The sequence below is a fragment of the Pinus tabuliformis genome, chromosome 5_1, assembly GCF_031772625.1.
Source record: "Pinus tabuliformis cultivar Carrire ecotype Pingquan chromosome 5_1, CPIR1, whole genome shotgun sequence".
NCBI lineage: Eukaryota > Viridiplantae > Streptophyta > Pinopsida > Pinales > Pinaceae > Pinus > Pinus tabuliformis.
Genome location: NC_142305.1, coordinates 244,707,985 through 244,728,125, shown reverse-complemented (window position 1 = coordinate 244,728,125; position 20,141 = coordinate 244,707,985). Strand labels below are relative to the sequence as shown.

The window sequence follows — 20,141 nt, the reverse complement described above, 5'->3', positions numbered from 1 at the left end:
ACCGGACCTACTAGATTTTGCAGCAACAATGCGGATCCCTGTTTATTGACATTCTTTAGCTTACATTCTAAAACAAGATCATTTGTGAGGTTTTTCTTAGGTTGTTATATGTCAATGCATGCCCTAATATTGAGGATCATTCAAATCTTAACTTATAGTAGCTTTGTTATTGGTCTAACCTAAGAGAGCTGGAACCCTAAGCTTTGAATACCTTGGTCATCTATGGCCTTGCCAAGCCCTCTATCTGTCCTTATACTTTCAAGAATATATTATCTTGAGCCCTAGAATTGGAATACTTTATAGGTGATATAAGGAAGCCTCCTTTCTAGTTGAAATCCCACTAAAGAGCAAAAGGAATGTTGTTGAGGTGATAGCGGCAACCCTTGCTCCTCGTTGCCATAAGGTTTGGCCCCTTGCCCGATGAGGCCTTTCACCGGACCTACTAGATTTTGCAGCAACAATGTGGATCCCTGTTTATTGACATTCTTTAGCTTACACTCTGAAACAAATATTGGAAGAAATTAGGAAAAGGTACTTTAGCTTCCTATGTTGAAAATGTGTAACTAGGTTCGGTCTTTATAAATATGAAATGTACTTTTGATTCTTGTATATTGTAAAATGAAAGAAAATTATTATTATTATTTTTGGAGCATGGATTTCATGCTCAAGGTCTTTTATTTTAGAGGTCAAGCACCCATGAAGTGCTTCTAGGGTTTGTCCTAGGTCAAGAAGTCAAAAGAGTCATTGCCATATATTGAAGACCCCATCAGGCACATTGTAACTTGTAAAAAGGATTATTTTTGCATTTAAAAGTTCAAAATACCCTTCAAGGCCAAGTCAGTCTGCCAGCTAAAAAGTCCCCCTATTTTGAGGATCTTCGTCCACCTTGGAAGCTTATATATAAGAGGGAACTCGGCCTCCTAGAGAGAAAATTCATTCTCTCATCAAGCAAGCGAAGGAAAAGAAGAAAGAGGCTAGCGAAGAAGGAAAAGGACAAGGATCAAGTGTTTGGGCTATTTTCTCTCTCTCTTCACACGTGCGCAGAAAGAAGACTAGGGATTTTGCTGCTAGGTTAGGGTTTTGCTGCTATAGGATCAAACTTGGAAAAGGAGCAAGGAGAAGGTTGAATTAGGTCGTCCTCAAGCCCTAGAAGAAGGAGAAATTCAAGTGAAGGTCTGAAGAAGTCTTGGAAGCCCTAAATAATCTCACACGTGTGGAAGTTGTTGCTACTAGTAGGGCCGAAAATTTCAAACCTGCAGTAGAGGCCGAAATTTTGTTGTTGGGGTTGAAGTTGTGCTACAGTGCTACTAGAAGAGATTTGACTGGGTTTGACTTGGACAAAAAGAAGCACATCATCAAGGAGGCTGGACTTGGTCTTGGAAGGGTATTGGTCTTGGTCTAAAGGTCCTGGAATTCGTCAATTGAAGAATCTATAAGAAGAGGAGATTTACGGGTTTTCCTCTCATGTGGAGAGATTTTGACCCTGGCTTGCAGCCTATATCCTGTGTTCTTGTGTACTATTGTTCTTCTTGTTTTGGTAGTTGTTTGATAATAAGAACAAACACAGTAATAAGAGAAGCTAACAAGTAAGAAAAAGTAAAAAGATATCACAAGCAGTTATCAAGTAAAGAGAAATCATCATAACTATTGCCCTATAGATTTCTCAACATCCTATGGGTAGGGAAAAGAGAAAAAGAAGACACACCCTTGGTTAAAACAAAAAATCTTGCAAATCCAAAAGTTGTAGGAGGATGAGGTTTAAAGAATATCCATCTGTTCGGGCAAAGATAAGCTACAAAAAGTCTTTGGGTGAGTGACACTAAGGTTTATTGAAAAAGGTAATCACTGCAAAGCATATATAGCTCCTTGGTCAATGGAGGATTGATTAGAAGTGAAGTGACTGCATATGTAGGGGCTTTAGTCATCTAAAAGGCGTTAGTGTAAACTTTTTTGCTACCAAGGAATCACGATTGTCGTTAGACCAAAACCCGTAGGTATTAGTCAACGATCACATTGCCAGAGATAAGGATCCACGAGAGGCGGTTAGTCCATGTCACGAAACACACAGGGAGCGTTGGTTTATCCAATGTCCAACAATCTCCCCCCCAACGTGATTTGGGTGTGTATCGAACTCGTGACCTTTAGTCTCAACGCTTCAATATTATGCAAGAGCCTCTGTGGGAGGGTCAAAGCCCTAAAGGAGGATGAAAAGGTCCTTAGATCTAAAACAGGAAGTCGAGGTACCTCGGACTAAGAGAAGGCCAACAAGACAATGTGGAGGTTGCTATATTGGTGTAGGTGGATTGTTGAGATGTTTCAGTGAAGTCTATTCAATTACGGAGACATGAACAGCCTAATTAGAGATGTTGGTGCATAAGCCGAGGCCTTCAATCGGGCATCAAAGGGAAAAAGGAGCCTACAATCGCTGGCAAAAGTTCCTAGTGTTGAGAAATCAATGCTAGTAGGATTAGGATTAGATTCCTCTTTTTTGATAATTACTTGTGAATTATGTTGGCCTCTTTTACTTATTTGTTATATTATCTTTCATCAAGTAATTACCAAACTATGTGTGGATGAAGATCACAAAAACACAAGACACAAGAAGTAGCCACTCCGTCAAGGCAAAACCCCTATCTAGGGGCAAACCCAATCAAAAATATTTTCCTTCAATAGTTTTTCTTCTTGAGACTCTTCTAGACACGGACCTCCTCCGCACCAAGCTAGCCTCTCCTTATTTGATCCAACCTTCGACCTAGTAGCAACAACACTTCTAACAACTTCAACTTGGCAGCTTCCGGCATCAATAGCAGCTTTAACCTTGACAAGGAGACTTCGATCTCCTAAACTGGCCCACATGAGAGAGAGCAAGAGATACCAAAACTTCGATTTTGTCCTTCCCTTCCTTCTTGACCAAACTCGCACTCCTTTCAACCTCCTTCTTCACCTTCGCACTTTTCCCAACTTCCAGCGTCCAACTTCAGATATCGAACTGTGTGAGAGTGAGATGCTCCAAATGAAGTCGAATTGCCTTGTATATATAGCCTTCCAATGAGGTTGAATTGCCTTCCTTGAAGCCGCCTTGATCTTCTTAAGGTCGACTTGGTGTGGAGGTTACATAATTCATTTTTGACTCAAAAGTAATTAATTTTACATTGTTCAAAAGCCCAAGAAGGGTCTCATAAAATATACAATGACTCTAATGACTCTTTATTAATCCTAGGAGTCCACAATGGGGAATTTGACTAATAAAATGATGACCGAAGCATGAAAGCCATGCTTTAATAAGTCACTGTAACAATAATAAAAATTATTTTGACAAATACATTTTATGAAGATCGAACCTAGTTACATTTTTCAACACCAAGAGGGATACCACAATTAGGACCAGAGATCTGGTACAATAGTACGCTGTGGAAGATGGCAGTCGTGGCCTAAGAAGAGGAAGGATCGGGTTGGCTAAGATGAACAATTGTACAGAGGGTTGAAGGAAGAGTCTTACGTGGGTAGAAAGGACTCTGAAGGCTTAAGACACAAGCCCGGACACAAGGAGTGGTTTGAGACACCTGCCAGGTGCACAGCAAGAGGGCAATGACCAAAGGAGTTGATCATTGTGTAATTTTGGAGGCCATGACAGCCAGGTACATCAAGGGCAAAGAGGACAAAAAGGGTTGGAGGTAAAGGACTGCTACAACAAGTAAGTCAAGTTATTTTGTCTTTGTTGTGATGGGCAGATTGAAGGTCTAAAGGATTAGACCTCAAGCCCTAAATTTCGTATATTGTGTATACTAATTTATGTCAGAGATTTGAAGGGCCATGATCCCTGGTACAGGAGCCCTAGTGTTTTCTTGTTAATAGACTGGTAAGAAGACTAATTTGGGTGAATATTCTTGTGATAAGTTGCTAGTTAAGGGTTCCTAGAGTGTTTATGTGCTAAGATCAATCATAAGACCATATCTAGGGTCTGTGAAAATTTGAGACTCTTGGGCCTCCTAGCAGCAGCATCAGATGACACACGTCTCAAAGCATCTTCTGCACCCAAGACATTGGACGACTTTGTACCAAACTTGATGATTCTTCAAGATGACAGAGTTGGACCCAGCATGCCCCCAGGTCATCCTTGTCACCAATTGATGGATGGCAATTGATTCAAAGCCCAAATGAGGATGCTCTCACCATGAGAGACTAGGGAGGGCTTGTTGCACTTGAAAATCCCTTAACGTTATAGCAAAGGAGGCCACTTTTAGCAGTTGGAGACACATGGAGACCACTTTATGGTGCCCCGGCTAAACCTTGGGACCCCACAAAAGCCAATGAGGTGGATGTGAGGGCCAACCCTCAAATCATGGACAGGACACGCTTCTACATCACCTTGGACACTTATCACCTTGGACATGCTATTTGAAGCACTTTCATTAGATAACGTCGGCACTAGAGAGTTTACGGCTCACATGTGTGGGCTAATTAGGGCATATTTCATAAAGTTAATGGGTTAGCTTGTAACCGAGATACATTGTGGCATCAAACTTGTTATAGGGGTGTTATTAGGCTAATTAGTAGTCATACTCATAGAAATAGAGGATATGATCATTGTATCTCATGATCATCACTTGTATGAAATGTGAACGACAATCCCCTTAGTGAATATTTAAGCTAGCTCTCCCAAGTGACCTTGATCCCCTCTTTGAGCTAGGGCTTCAAAATCCCCTTACTCCTTACCAAAATTTAGCCAATTTTTCAATGCCATAGACTCCATCATCCCAAGGATTAGGCACTAGCCTTGTCATTTTGGTGATCACTCACAAACTTAACCCTAAACTCACTTTTGCTCTCCTTTTTCTGATTTTTGGCCCTCTTGAGGTCAAGCTGCTAGCTAGGACTAGGGTGCAAATTAACCAAGAGTTGGAATTTTGCCTTGTGGAAGGATTCAATATTGAAAGGAGCCTTGATTGCCTCAAAATCAACTTCCTTTAGTGGTCAATCTATACATTTTAAGGCTGAATTTTCTTTCCCTAGGTAGATTTTGCCCTAGGACACCCTAGTTTACCCTAGGCTTCAACTTGGGGGCTTGTTGAAGGTTTCTTGGTCCATTTGATAGCTAGTATTCATTTTTGGGAAACCTTTTATTGCCCTCTTGATTCTCAGTTAATCCATTTGACTTGCTATCTTTCAAGCCCTAGATCAATTGTGCCCTAAATAGGCCTTATTAGAGGATGTGAGTTGCCTTTCATGGCTTGTTGAGCCCTGTCCTTAAGAAGAGTTATCCTCTATAAGCCACTCTTGTCACCTTGATCCTCGTTTTTAAATATCCTTAGGTGATCAATCTAAAGGGAAGGCTCCCAGTGGTGAAAGTCCACAAAGAACAGGAAGTAGTGGCATTGGTGACAGTGGGCCATACCTCATTGCTGTTCCTTACTCTAGTTTTTGCCTTGGAGGTTACACCTTACAAGACATACTACATTTTGGGGCAACAGGTTGTACAGACAATTTCATGCTATCTGAAATTTTAAAAAATGCACCCTCTAACCTTGAGATTTTAGTGTAGAAGATGCAGCAGTTTGAAGATTTAGCTCCATATGGAATCAACTATCAAGGATGGAAATCAGCTCAATCTTCAAGAAGGGAAAGCAAAAGATTGCCAACAATTTATTTCCTGCCATAAACACACTGCTATCAAAATTAATGAAGAGGAAGATGAATCATTCAGTTTAAAAACAAAGCTTCTAGAAGATGCACAATGAACCTAGGCTATGAGGTCAGGCTAGAAGAGAATTAAGAGGAGGAAAAGAAATGGTGGTGGATGTTTTTCTAGAAGTTAAAAGGTCTTTTAATAACCAGGATATTTATATGGCTTGCATTATCTAGAAAAGTATTGACCTGAGACAATTGTTAAAGAGGACATGGCAAGGTCCCAGAAGGTGTATTCTATGTTTAAAAATCAAAATGTAACAAATATATTATCTATTAAAATTTAATACATTGTCCTTACACAAAAGAAGCCTGATATGATGCTCAGACACTCACAAATGGGAAGGGGAGACAGTTTCTGATTGTTATGGAGGATGGCATAAGGACAAAGAAGTGTCAGAGCACAAGGCTTTGCCTTACACAGTTGCATGGGTCCTATGGTTGTGAGAAATGAAAAGACCTTCCAAAGCAAGGAGATTCATCTATGCAGCTCAGTGATGGAATTAGATATGCAGGAACATGGAAACCTAAAAATAACTAACAGAATTCTGAAATCTCCTGATCTTGATAATTTTCAACGGAACATACCAAGGGACTCCAGGTGTTTGTGGAGAGGGAGGAATTTTATACTTATAACAAACAAACGAAAAACCATTGTATGTCTTTTAAATCAGCTGTTGGAGAAGGAAAAAATGATAGGGCTGAACCATATGCTCTACGACCACTGTTAAAAATTGCTTCGGGAAGAGGTCTTAGCAGTCTTGGGATAATGGGGGACTCCAAGCTTATTATAGAGTGGGAAAACAGAAAATATAAGATGAAAAACTCACTAATGCTACCCAAATCATGGACAGAACTAGACAGTTAAGAACTCAATTTGTATATGTTTGTTTCCAGTACATAATCAGAAAACTGAAAAAGAAAGCTGATGGAAGCTCTATTATTACTGGAGGGTGTGCTCAATATAACTGAAGAGGGTGAGGGAGGTTCACTATGTCTTTTAAATCAGCTGTTGGAGAAGGAAAAAATGATAGGGCTGAACCATATCCTCTACAACCACTGTTAAAAATTGCTTCGGGAAGAGGTCTTAGCAGTCTTGGGATAATAGGGGACTCCAAGCTTGTTATAGAGTGGGAAAACAGAAAATATAAGATGAAAAACTCACTAATGCTACCCAAATCATGGACAGAACTAGACAGGTAAGAACTCAATTTTTATATGTTTGTTTCCAGTACACATTCAGAAAACTGAAAAAGAAAGCTGATGGAAGCTCTATTATTACAGGAGAGTGTGCTCAATATAACTGAAGAGGGTGAGGGATGTTCACTACCAATCACGTTTATTACAGATAAAGTGGCATAAGGGACTTAGGCCTCTGCAAGTGCCGGAAAGGCACCTTTCTATATATATTTTACTTTATTCTTGAAATACTGAATATATGTTTCTTTCCCTCATAAATTAATAGATACTATATTTTATAAAATTGTCATTAATCTTTTTATTGAATCTGGCCATGGGGCTTACTACTGGTATCTGACAGCCTGCACATAGTGAAGGTCTCAGAATATATGGCAACTGCAAACATGGCAAGAAGCACAAAGAGACCTCCATATGAATTTCTTAGTATGCAGTCATCAAAAAGAAGAGTATACAGTACCAACATCTATTCCACTCACAATTTACAGGACCTAACAGTTACACCTTTATATTAGACTTGGTTGAATAAAATCACTCCTACTTGCATGCATTTGCAATGATTATACTCAGTACTGAAGTTAGATTACAGAAATACATTTGTGAACATGATTGTTTTCTGCAAACATGATGCAACTAACAGGAATTTTGGAATTTCTACCTGGCACCCAAAAGTTAAAACCACTGTGCCTCCCTAACAGTAAGTGAAATGGGCATAAATCTCCATGATGGACTAGGACTAAATAATCGCTGGATGATTTCAATGAAATTAACTAACTGAAATGACTGTCTTGAAGAACCAAAAGGGTTATATAGTGTATACACAGGAAAACTATGGTACTATTGAACATCCCAGACAATTATGCAACTGCATAAAAAGCTGCAATGTTGTCTGCCACAAATCTACATGAAAAGAAATGGCTGATCAAGATATATTACCAACCCCAATTGCTTTAGTGTTTGGAAGGTACCCAACCTGTTCTTAACAGCAATATGGTGATTAAATCCCTTCCCATCAGGCTTCCAGCTGTCTTCAGCCACTTGTCTCGCTGTCAATTGCACCATATACTTATGAAAGAAAAAAAGAATGGAGTTCCAATCCATGTCACCTGCTGATCTCTGTGCAAATTTTTTTAAATGCTTATCCCACAGTTCATCAAGCAACCATCAGTTAATCATTTCCCAGTTCTCCAACATGGTCAACACTCGTTTAAGCATTGCTATGAAAAGCACCATCAGTACCAACACATATAGACAAATACTTGCCTATTCTTTTGAAACACTTTGAACAACGTTCTTGGATCATCTTCTCCACTACTGATAACATAGTATATACCAGTGTTGCTCCTATTTCAATGGGTTGACACCAATGATTATTTTACAGCTACGAATTGGACATGTCATTTAGCTCAGTATTTCCATGTCAATTCTGTTTTCAATGCGTAAATAGGGGAGAATCCTACAACCTACAGAAAAGAACCCTAGTGTGCAGTTATATGGGACCATGATTATATTAGCATACCTTCCCATAGACTCTCATGCAAAAGTTTGTCCCTTGTACTTTCCCTTCACTCTCATGACATTCATACCATGTTACTATATTTTCCTGTCCAAATCAGAGTGCATTTCAAATTCATGTATATGGGACCATGATTATATTAGCATACCTTCCCATAGACTCTCATGCAAAAATTTGTCCCTTGTACTTTCCCTTCACTCTCATGACATTCATACCATGTTACTATATTTTCCTGTCCAAATCAGAGTGCATTTCAAATTCATGTATATATTTCTAAACTTTTGAGATCGTTGAACTAGCTTTTCAGATATAGCCAGCTATTATGATTGCAATTTTTGCTTTTTCCAGTCAAATCTAGTATTGATTCCCAATACACGAATGCCTAATTTCAATCGGTATTAAAACTTCAGCTTTCAAACTTGTTAGATAAAACAGCTCGAGTTCTCCTACTCTTTTCACATTCGATCCATACAAACACGTAGAATTTTCACTATAAGAAAGAGCAGCTAAATGCGAGATTTTACTGAGAACTAAGCGTCAATGTTAAAGAACCTACCAAAAAAAAGCAAGGAAATGGACATACTCAGCTGCTCATCCTCCATATGTAAAAAATGCTTGAAAAACAATCCAGTTTGTTTCACTACTACAACAGATGGAATCTAGAAAAAATTAACAGGCCAGATGCACAGAATATAGTTCCCAGAGAAAAAAAGCAAGAGGAAAAAAACTGGGTCCGCATAGATGGACCCACCCACCCACAATAGACAAACAATGTGTATCTTCAATGTAGATAGAAATTACTCTAGGTAACCTGCAAAATTACATAATGTATATGGCCAGCACTAAAAGAAAAAGGATAGAAGGATCATTGGCATATCAATAACTACAGAAGTGCATGCACAATATTTTCCAGAGATGCTAGACGACACAAAATCAAAGCACCTCTGGAATGGATGAGTGCTTAACCATCTTCAACAGAGGACATATTTGAAACTATTTTGTCCAAGTAAAAATACAATTTATTCACAAGCATAATCAAGCTGACGCCCTTATATATATCCTCCTTTAATCCTACTTGTCCCAAAACACCACAGCAAATGGACATTATGTTCCATAAATGCAACCCAAACTGGGTTCAAATGTTATGCCAAATAGTGCAATGTAATCTCGCATTTCCGGAACCAGACACTGCAATATATATTATAATTTCACATTTCCAAAATAAACAAAACATTATGGCCACAAAATGAGTAAATTTAACAACAACCCAAATATTAATCTGAAATTACAAATTGAATTTAGAATTAAAAAACTTGTTTTGTGAGTGATGAGGGTTTTGGTCCTGAGAACCAACTTTCATTACGACTGAAGTTATTCAGAGCAGTAGGAGCTGTTTCAGTAATGTGCAATAATATGATCCAAATGGGACTAACTACACTGGCTTCAATCAATAGTTAACATGTTTATGTATCCCAGTCCTGATAGCATTTACTGTTTTCCACTCAAAACCGCAAACCTTAGATATTGTACACAAAGAATTTGGTGCTACCAGAAAATTAGAGATGAATGAAATTACTGGAGCATCACATTATCATGGAAACTAGCAAAAAGCAATCAGACAGGAAACATTGTAGTCAAGATGGAATTAAGTGCCAAACAGCTAAAGCAACAAAATAATGCTCAATTTCAGTTTTACTGAAAGCCATTAAAATTCACAACCGTATTTGCAGTCATGGATGAACTAACTCAGATACCGCCCTGGTGCTGAGAATTCATTAAGCTTAACCAGATCTGAGAATCCATCCTAAAATAGCAATTATGCAATAACTCTAAAACCACAACTAATGCCAAATTTTAGGTCAAGATAACCAACTTTGCTATACCTATATGTCAATAAGTTTTAAGATAATTTAAAAAGTTCAGAGAATCCACCCTATGTTTTGCACACAAAATAGCAACAGCAGAACAGAACCACAAAATTTTAGTTCAGAGTAACTGACTTCAATATTCGCTAGTCACCCAATTTAATTTAACCAGCAACAAGAAACTCCCCCACAACCCGCCCAACATTAGCAGACAGAATAGGACGAGCAGAGTGATGGCTTTAATGCCACGCTGATGCCAAATTTTAGTCCAGAGTAGCCAACTTGTGTATTTTCCCAAGCTTATCTAGTCCAATTCTGTCGACAAACAGTAACGCCTACCTACTTGCAAATGTTTATGAGCTTCGTACAAAACCACTTAGGTTAAATAAATAGAGATAATGATGCCGCCTGGCTTCTCTTTTAGTTTTCTAACAAGCAGTTTGTAGAACCTCTTGCAAGGGCTGTAGACAGTGTGCCTATGTGCTACCGATCTTTAGTCATATCTGCTCGTAATGTTTGTACTTAATTTTTATTTCTAGAACAATTAGAAAAAAAAGGGACTTCAACGTATATATAATTGAAAAACAAAAGAATTGCAGTTTGTCAGCTGTGACTCGCTGTGTTGTGGTTAGTAAAAGCAGGGGACTGTTAAAATCTACACCAGGGTACAAGTCTCACCTAAGACATGCTTTGTTTGTGCTCGTGTTTGTTAAAAAACATTACTTGCGACAGCTCTGGTGCAAGTCCCCAACAAATTTGGCCGAATAGATACCCAGTTATGGTAGCTAAGCCAAAGGCTTGCTTCAACTAGTCCACGTGCCTGTGTTCGTGTTGACCAACGGCATCCATCAATAATATTTGCACTTCTCTCACTGGTTTCAGAAGACAAATTGTTTATAGGCCCTACATTTGCAAAGCTGCATGTTTTCAAGATGTTTAACCATAATTTTTCATAAAGATTGCTTCAAAGAACAGCCGGATGTTCAAGATTTAGAAAACCGCTGAAAGACTGATATGAAGATAAAATGTTCAGACAGTAATCTAAAGCCCTAGGAGACCAACGCCACGGCATTTTGAAACTCCTTGACGATAAATAGACTGAAAATTAGGAATAATTTCGAGAGCTTTCACCGTAACAAAATGATTTAAACTAAAGACAGCCAATTACGGCCATAAAACAATAAAGCCACGATTTCCTGAGAGAGATATTTGACCAAAAAGTAATCTACAAACTAAAATTTAGAGCTATCGACTTAACAAGACCATTACTTGAATCAACAACGGTAATACAAAACAACAAATGCTATGGCATCAGCCTTACGTCACAGCAGCGTTCAGCTGTAAATGACGCCAATGATTCCGTCGGATGCCCCCGGTTCGAAGCCATGAGTACAGTCCAACATCTCGAAGACCTGGAGACAGCTTTCCTCCCCCAAAAATACGCGCTAAAACCCCTTTCCTATCCTCTGAAGCCCTAACGCCGCGCATACGAAAGAAGAGATCGGGACTTTTGCAGGCCGCTTTTAACATTCTTTTGTATATAGAATAATGATGACACCCTAATTTGGCGGCGAGTACCGCCATTTGTCTGCCAGATTTAGTGAGAGTAGGAGCCTGAATCTAAGGACCAAAAATAATGACATGGATATATGATGATGAGCTCATCGATAAGGTAAGCTTAGCTAAGCTATTTGTCATAGTCAACGTTGGTGGTCTCGTGTGGTTAGCGGGTCATTTCGGACAAATCGCTAAGCATTATTAATTTTTAATTATTTTTATTAGTTGGCCTTTATCTTGTCTTTACTTATATTTTTCATATTTAATGATTTATTTTTGGTCAAGATGGTTGTGGTTGTTTGCATTTAAACATCTTAAATGCATTTTCTCTTCTCATCATGTCATCAAGAAAAGTCTAGGTGCATTTAAGTTTGGTGGAAGTTTGAATGACTTTAATGGTGGATAATTTGCAAGTGAATTTGTAAGTCAATTTGGCAAAATATGTATCTCTTTATTGTAAATGTTTTAATGATTTGAACCATGTCTTTATATGTATATTTAGCAATATGTAAATTTGGGTTTGTGAAGTTTTAATAAATGTATATCTTTTATGATGAAGTTTAAATTTTATTTTACAAATATAAACAATGTTAAATTTTATTTTATATATATAAATAATGAAGTGAAATGTAAGTTATGGTTAAATTTTATTAAATAAGTAATGTGAGATCATAAAATTTTAAATATTTTGATGACGCACATAAGTGTGTTTTGATTTACAAGGTCATGTTCAAGTCTATGTGAATTTTATGGAATAGAAACCCCTCGGTTGTGAAGTTATGAGAATTTTGACAATGGATGACTATGTATCTTAATGGATGTGTCTTAGGAAAATTCACAAAATTATACCCCTCAATTGTGAAGTTCGAATGATGCATGAATGTGTACTTACACAAACAAGACCAAGTGTAAATCCTCAGTGAATTCAAAAAAACTGATAGCCCTAAGTTATGAAGCCCCATTGGCCTTGACAACATAGAAATGCATATCTTAATGAACGAGACCAAGGCAAATTTCATGGAATAGATACCCCTTGGTTGTGAATCCCAGCGACCTATATAATGCATGAGCACATATTTCAACATAAAATGGTAGCCTTGGTGAATTTGGAAAATAAATGCCCTTGAGTTGTAAAGCCCCAATGAATTTATCAATGGGGTCCAACATAATTGGTTGACAGGAGGGGTGTTATCCTCACGACCTAAGTTATATTCACATAAGTGACATGTTGAGCTCTAAACGAGTGTATCGTTGTGACAACTTTGAGCCATGTTATTGACTTGACCTTGCATCCTAAAGAATCTAGAGTTTACCCTAACTACCTTCCTCAAAATGAAGGGAAATGCCTAAGGTTTTTCTTTAGGATATGTTACTTGAGAAAAGTGGGGAAAAACAATGACCTTAACAATGCACAAATGCATATCTAAATCTATGACTTATAGGTTAATTTCATGTAATAGAAGTACCTCAGTTGTAAAGCTCCAATGGTCGTGATCACACATAGATGTCTCTCTCAACACACAAGGGCAAGCACAAGTCTTGGGTAAATTTGGAAAAATAATAATCCTTTGGTCATGAAACCCCAGTAACATTGATGATACATCAATGTGTATCTCAATGGACAAATCATCGTTGAATTTAGATTATAGATACTCCTTGATTGTGAAGACCCAACTAAAATGATGGCACGCATATGTCTATCTCAATGAATGATGTCAAGTGCAAGTTAGATGGGAATTTAGTAATACATACACTTAGGCCATGAAGTTCCAATGATTGTAATGACGCACAAAGGAGTATCTTAGTGGACAAGTCTTAGGTGCATTTCGTAGATAGACACCCCTTGATCACGAAGTCCCAAGATCCTTGACAACACATAGAGGCATATCGTGATGGACCAAGTGTAAACCCTCAACAAATTCAGTGGAACAAATATCCATCAATCATGAGACCCCAATAATATTTACGATGCATAATATGTATCGTAATAGACAAATCATAGACAAATTTCATGGAATGTATTTCCCTCAGTCGTGAAGTCCCAACAACTTTCAAAATGCCCAAATGTGTATCTTAATGAATGAGATTGGGTACAAGTCATAGGTGACTAACAAAATGGACACGTGTTAATCATAAAACCACGTCAACCTTAACAACACATAAATGTATATCTCAATCAACAAAACTTCAATGAATTTCATAAAATGAATACTCGATAATCATAATCTATCAATAACTCAATAACATAAAAATTTACAAACATACATCTTATCTCTCTATACATAATATATAATAAAATTAAAAATATGCACTTTTACTTAAATACACATTTAAAACTAAATCAACTTACAAAACTATATACAAACTTTTATACCTAAACAATCCATGTCTTTATTTTATTTATACATAAAATAAATATTTTAAAACCAAATACAAATATATATAAGCTATATACACATGCATGCAAAGTCTTAATACAAATATATATAAGCTATATACACATGCATGCAAAGTCTTTGCTCTTATTTATTTGTAAATTATGTGTTTATAATAAGTGTCTATATATACACACTTATTTGAAATACTTAATTTACAAATAAATAAAAGTAAAGGCTGTGCACCTCGTGTTGCGCGGAGGCAAGTCGCGTAATGGGTCGGATTTGCACCCCACCCACAAGGGTGCTATAGAGCATGGGTTTGAAATTTGGAGTAGGTTGGTTGTCACGGTCCATATCCCATGATACCCTTCCAATTTTGACCCACATGAGCGAGTAAGTACAGTACTTTGAATTTAATGATTATGTAAAACTAAAGTAAGGCATGGATAATGTTAGGATGTAAGTTTTTTATTTTCAATTTTGTAATATGTAATTTATTTTTGTAAGGGATTAGTTTGATAGGTGGTTATTATTATTAATGTGCTTTGGTTTTATGTCGGTTGGTATTTGACTAGTTTAGTTTAGTTTTGTGTGAGTGGATATTGGTTTAATTTATTTTTAATAATTTATTCAATTTTTAAGGATACTATCAAAACATTAATTTTTTTTTAATTTTTAATGTGTGTTTTATTTAAATATATATATATATATATATTAATGTGTATTTTATTTAAAAAATTTAAATATTAGGATTATTGTTTATTTTATAAGTGATTTTAGTGTCAATTTTGTTGATAAGAGGCTAGAATGTAACCAGGGTAATATATAGTTTTGTATATGGGATCAAAGTTAGATGCTACGAGAAAGTATATGACTTTTTAGCGATTATCACAACGTATGATGGTTTTTTTATGGATATTATCTAGGTTGGAATCACTTTTTGGTTTTGGACTAAGACCTATAACTACTTTTGGTTGGGTAAGAGCTTGTTTTTGTAGATAGGTGGTTGTCATTGATGTCAACCCAAGTAGCACAGGAGTTACCCCAATCATTGACGGCAAATTTGTCGTGGAAATTCGTGGTTTCTTGTCTCCTAATCACTCTAGCTAGATTCTCCTCGAAAAAATATTTTTGATGATATGTGGTACCCCACACAGTTCTTCCCGGATTGAGAGATATTAAGGTTTAAAGTTAGTGTATCACTTCTCTGGGCTCAAACCCCATCACGCAACACTATTAAGGACTATTTAATTCTCATTAAAAGTAACAACTAATTAAATTAAAGATTACTTGTCATTGCATTAATTAATTAAGATGAAATAATGGTTATATTGATTGAGATTGTAATATTATTATTATTGAGGCTTTAGAATAGGCCTTCTCATACACACATACCCTAATACACAATACACATTTAAACTTTAATTAAATTTTATAATATAATTCTATCCTTAAAACACTCCCTAAAAATTCAACGTTCACCTAAATATCTAGCCATAACACCCTATCATCACTATAAAACTACCCCACCCCCCAACAAAAGGTTAAATTTGTTTAACATTAATAAAAAGTATATGCTCTAGAATTTGGGCTTAAATCACAAACATCTAAGGAAGTGCGAAAAATTTACAGAAGTCCCTAAGTAATGTGAGGGTTCCTCTCATCATTGTTTGGTGTTGGTTTGAACCTTCTCTTTTGATCAAGACTTGTTGAAACCTTTGTTTCGGGCAATGAAGGATAAGAATTCCCATCGTAGGTGATTTTTTATCCAAGCCTGTTGCATGAAGTGGAATAGGGCAGTGAAGGCTACAATCAACTCCACCACAGGCCTAGTTGTGGTGTTTTTTGGTTGAAGAATAGTTTAGTAGGGCAGTGATGAGGTTAAAGTACCAACAAAAGGACTAGACACCTATTCAAGAGTGACCACTTCCAAGACTGCAGACATGCACCCCTTTTCCAAGGCAGCGAGTGGCATCTTTAGGATGTTTGTGTGATGCTTGATGTATTAAGGTGATAAAGAATCCATTGAACAACCAGCGAAGGGCCATCTGAGCTCTTAAGGAGTCATCCACAAGTCAAGGTATGTAGAAGACATAGATATGTAAGTATTCTTAGGGTAAACATGTGTATTGTTTAGGTTCTTTAAGGTTTTGATCAATTAGTCTAAGACTATTGTGTATAGGATATTAAGTCTTGTGTATTGAGTCTTGTAGATTATAATAGGCGAGCAAGTAAAGTGGCCTTGTCAAGGTTGTATACTAAAGTCTGTTATTAAAGTTCCTTTGTAGGGATGTATAGAGAATCTTGTGATCCTACGATTATCAATATATGACAATGATTCAAGCCGCAATCTCATTGTGTGTAAGTTGAACAACTTCAAGAATTAAAGGTAGTAACCCAATCATTGACTTTGCGGACAATAGTGCACATACAGAGTGAATATGTTTCAAGTATATTAGAACACTGATGTATTATAGTCAGTCCAAGACTATTGTGTACCAACATTTGTTTGCATTTTGTAGCTCATAACTAACTAGTGTAAGGTCTACATAAAGTTTGTCACAATCAATCCCTTGTTGTAAAGTTTTAGTGGTTTTGTTTTGGAGTTCTAGTCTAGATAGTAAGGTGTCTTGTAGGTCTGTCAATATAAGCCAAATGCATTAAAAGTTTGTCACATATCCTGCATTAAAGTTCTGTCACACACCTTGTTTTAAGTCTATTATTAGGACTGTCAAGAAGTTTGCATGGTCTAGTTCTAGGTTGTAAACAAGTCAAGCATCTTTATGTGGAACCTTGAATAAATTTCTAGAGTGTGTAAGGAGAGCATAAAAGGCACAAGCTACTACAGGTATGTTTCATTGTTGTTAATTAATATGTCTTCCATATTTATTACAAATGCTTGAATGGTTTTGTTATACTAACAAGTGTATTGCAGGTAGAGGTAAGTGTCATTTTTGTTCTATCTTTTGGATTGGGTCTCGTCTTGGGAATCTTTGTGTGTAGGTGGAAGAAGACTCAAGGGCATGTAATAACTTGAAGTGAATCAATAAGCATTCATCATCATCTCTTGAAGGCATCCTTACAATAATGATCCAGTTCTTTCAACTTCAAGGATGCATACAAAATTGCATATAAAAAAGCATGTAACCAAGTAACTTAAACACATGAAAAAGAAGCGGAAATCATAAAGCAACCATGAGATCAAAGGCACACAAACGATTTGATTACAGAGTTTACCCAGTGTGGGCTATGTCTCTCAGCCCTGCTCAAAGTGGGGAGGCCTCTTTCATTAAATGGCAACAAAAATGAATTACAATCGACTTTACATAAATGACCCTTATACCTGCATTTTTTTGTCATGGATGAAAAATGCAAAGCTCAGATGCAGAAACGGACATCACCATTGGATCCGTGGCACAAATCGTGTCAAACGACTATAAACTTGACCATATTTTGAGCAAGTCACCTCAAGAGCTCCAAGGAATCTTTAGATTCCCTCAAGATTCCTTGCAAGAATATTCTCTAAATATTTCCTGCAAGAATATTCTCCCAAGATTCCTTCATAGTCTTTCTTTGTTTCCGTGCCCGCCCTGGGTGTTGAAAATAGCAATAAGAAATGCTAAAAATAGCATTGCTAAAGATAGCATTTCAAGATATATTCCAATTTTAATTTGTCCTTGAATTAAAATTGAGAATTCAAATTCAAATTTAGTCTCACCAGCTGTTTGGAAAATAATTAATTAATTCAGCTTGAGTTAATTAGGTGGAGAAATTCAAGCTAGAAGTCTTTGTGAAGTCATGCAACAGTTATCCCTTAATTAAGGAGATAAGGATGAGTTGTATTTGAGTTGTAATTAGTTAGCTCAGTTCACTGAGTTAAGTCCAGTTAATTAGTTCCAAACAGTTTGTGGAACTAATTGTGAGTTCAGTCAATTAATGCATGCATGCATGCAACTAACGTTCTCCAGATAATTGAATATTCTCTCATAAATAATTCATGCATGTCAGTTCAGACAAAGACCCAGTTGAGATTAAAGGCAGGGACAGTGTACTATCAGTTGCAAGAATATTCCTATGAGAAAATCTCTTGCATGCAAAAGGAATTCATTCCTTGAGGATTGCGCAGTTTTACAGTGTGGAAGAGCAGTGTTCCACTTGGTTGAAGGTGAATCATCCCAGAGGAACAGCGCAAGGAAATAGGAGGCTTGGAGGATAGAGGAGAAGGCATATGTGTTGTCTATTATGTCTATGAGTAGCAGAGGGATTGTACTAAGAGCTGGATAGCTGTGAGAGCTAAAGATTTGTGTAATCCTGAGAAATTTCCACTTGTATGATAATACAGATAACAGGGTTTTTAGCTGAGGCTTTCCCTAGAGTATTCTTCTATGTTTCATGTGTGATTGATTCTTCTTCTCTGTTATATGTGTTCTGTTTGATCTTGCTCAAATCGATTAAGCTTCCGCAAGTTTGATAGTAGAAGTAGATTAAGTATTTTGCTTTAGTACATTGCATAATCATATTAATCTACAGTGAGAATTTCTACATGGTATCAGAGCAAAGGTGATCAAAGATGTGAACAACATATTGAGAAGGGAAAAGTTCGAAGTTTGATGTTCTTGATTGCAGGTACAAAATCGATTTCTTATCACATCTCAAAGTTCACCAATGGCATTCAATGGCTTGAGACTCGAGTATGCCCTAGATGGCAGCTCGAATTACATAGCATGGAAGCGGTATTAGAAGACAATGGTTTGAATGATTTCATTGATCAAGAAATCCCCAAGCCAGCAGCATCTAATGCCCAAGAATTGGCGGAATGGAAGAAATGTGTGGCGAAGGCGAGGAGGATTCTTATGGAGGGAGTTCAAGACCATATTGTCTCGAGTCTCCATGGGAAGGAAACTCTGTTCTCAATGTGGAAGACAATGAAGGACCTATATCAAAACAGTAGCGACCAGAGGAAACTGGCATTGAAGGACAAGCTTCAGAAAATCAAGTGTAAAAAGGACGACACAATTTCTACATATCTGAACAAGCTCACCACCTACAAATATGAGCTTGGAAGTGCAGGAATAACAACAACCAATGATGATATGGTAAGCCTTACTCTCCTCGGTCTTCCAAAGAGCTGGAATAGCTACTAGGACTCAGTGAATGGAAGAGAGAAACTGTTGGATTGGGAATGACTGTGGTCGGATCTGATGCAGGAGGAGATCAGGAGGAGCACCAGAGATGGTTCTTCATCTAAGCATGATGATGAAGAAAATCTAGCCTTAGCAAGTAAGGCAAGGAAAGGGAAAGGGAAGGCTTCCCATTCCAAATCGAGTTCTTCCCATGGTGGGAAGAAGATTGAAAAATCTAAAGTGAGATGCTTTAATTGTCATGAGGTGGGCCATTATGCAACTAATTGTCCATTGAAGAAATCCAAGAAGGGATCCTCGAAAGGATCAGAAGGTGAGGCACTAGCCTCTCAGTTCGAATTGGATTTTACCCTCATCGCATGCATGGTTTCATCGATGGTGGGTTGTGTTTGGTACCTAGACAGTGGAGCCTCATTCCACATGACCGGCGATAAGAGTTTATTCAGTACCTTGGAGGAGAAAGACCTCAAGATGCGCATAGAGATGGGCGATGATGGAAAGTACCGTGTTTTAGGTGAAGGTACGGTTGTTTTTCAGAGGGAGCATGGAGCTCCTCTCACCCTGACTGATGTAAAGTATGTGCCTGGACTGAAGAAGAACTTGGTATCGGTTGCGATGTTGGAAGACAAAGGCTATGATGTAGTCTTCAGTAAAGGAAAGGCGTTCCTAAGACACATAGCCACAGGTCAAACCAAGAGGATTGGGATTCGAGTGAAGAATCTCTACAAGCTGGAGGTAGATGACTGTGCTGCATTGAGTTCCAAAGCAGAATTGGTGCAAAGCCAAGATATTGGTGAGTTAT

General features: G+C 37.4%; 1 protein-coding gene across 5 annotated transcripts in view; it reads right to left on the bottom strand.

Annotated features, from left to right (window-relative positions):
- Positions 1-11,782, bottom strand: part of LOC149164329 (transcription factor TGA2.2-like) — a 171,793-nt gene extending 160,011 nt beyond the window's left edge. For 2 of the 5 annotated variants that reach the window (XM_089432049.1, XM_089432050.1), the window contains exons 1-2: positions 11,585-11,736; positions 10,942-11,166 (exon numbers count right to left, since the gene is read on the bottom strand). Coding sequence is in view for 1 of the 5 variants with exons in the window: in XM_089432051.1 (XP_089288177.1) it covers positions 11,585-11,650 (66 nt within the window). In the remaining 4 variants the exon portion in view is untranslated. Of the gene's footprint in view, positions 1-10,941; positions 11,167-11,584 lie in introns of all 5 variants that reach the window. The other 3 variants (XM_089432051.1, XM_089432047.1, XM_089432048.1) reach the window with 3 other exon arrangements.
- Positions 11,783-20,141: the final 8,359 nt, after the last annotated feature.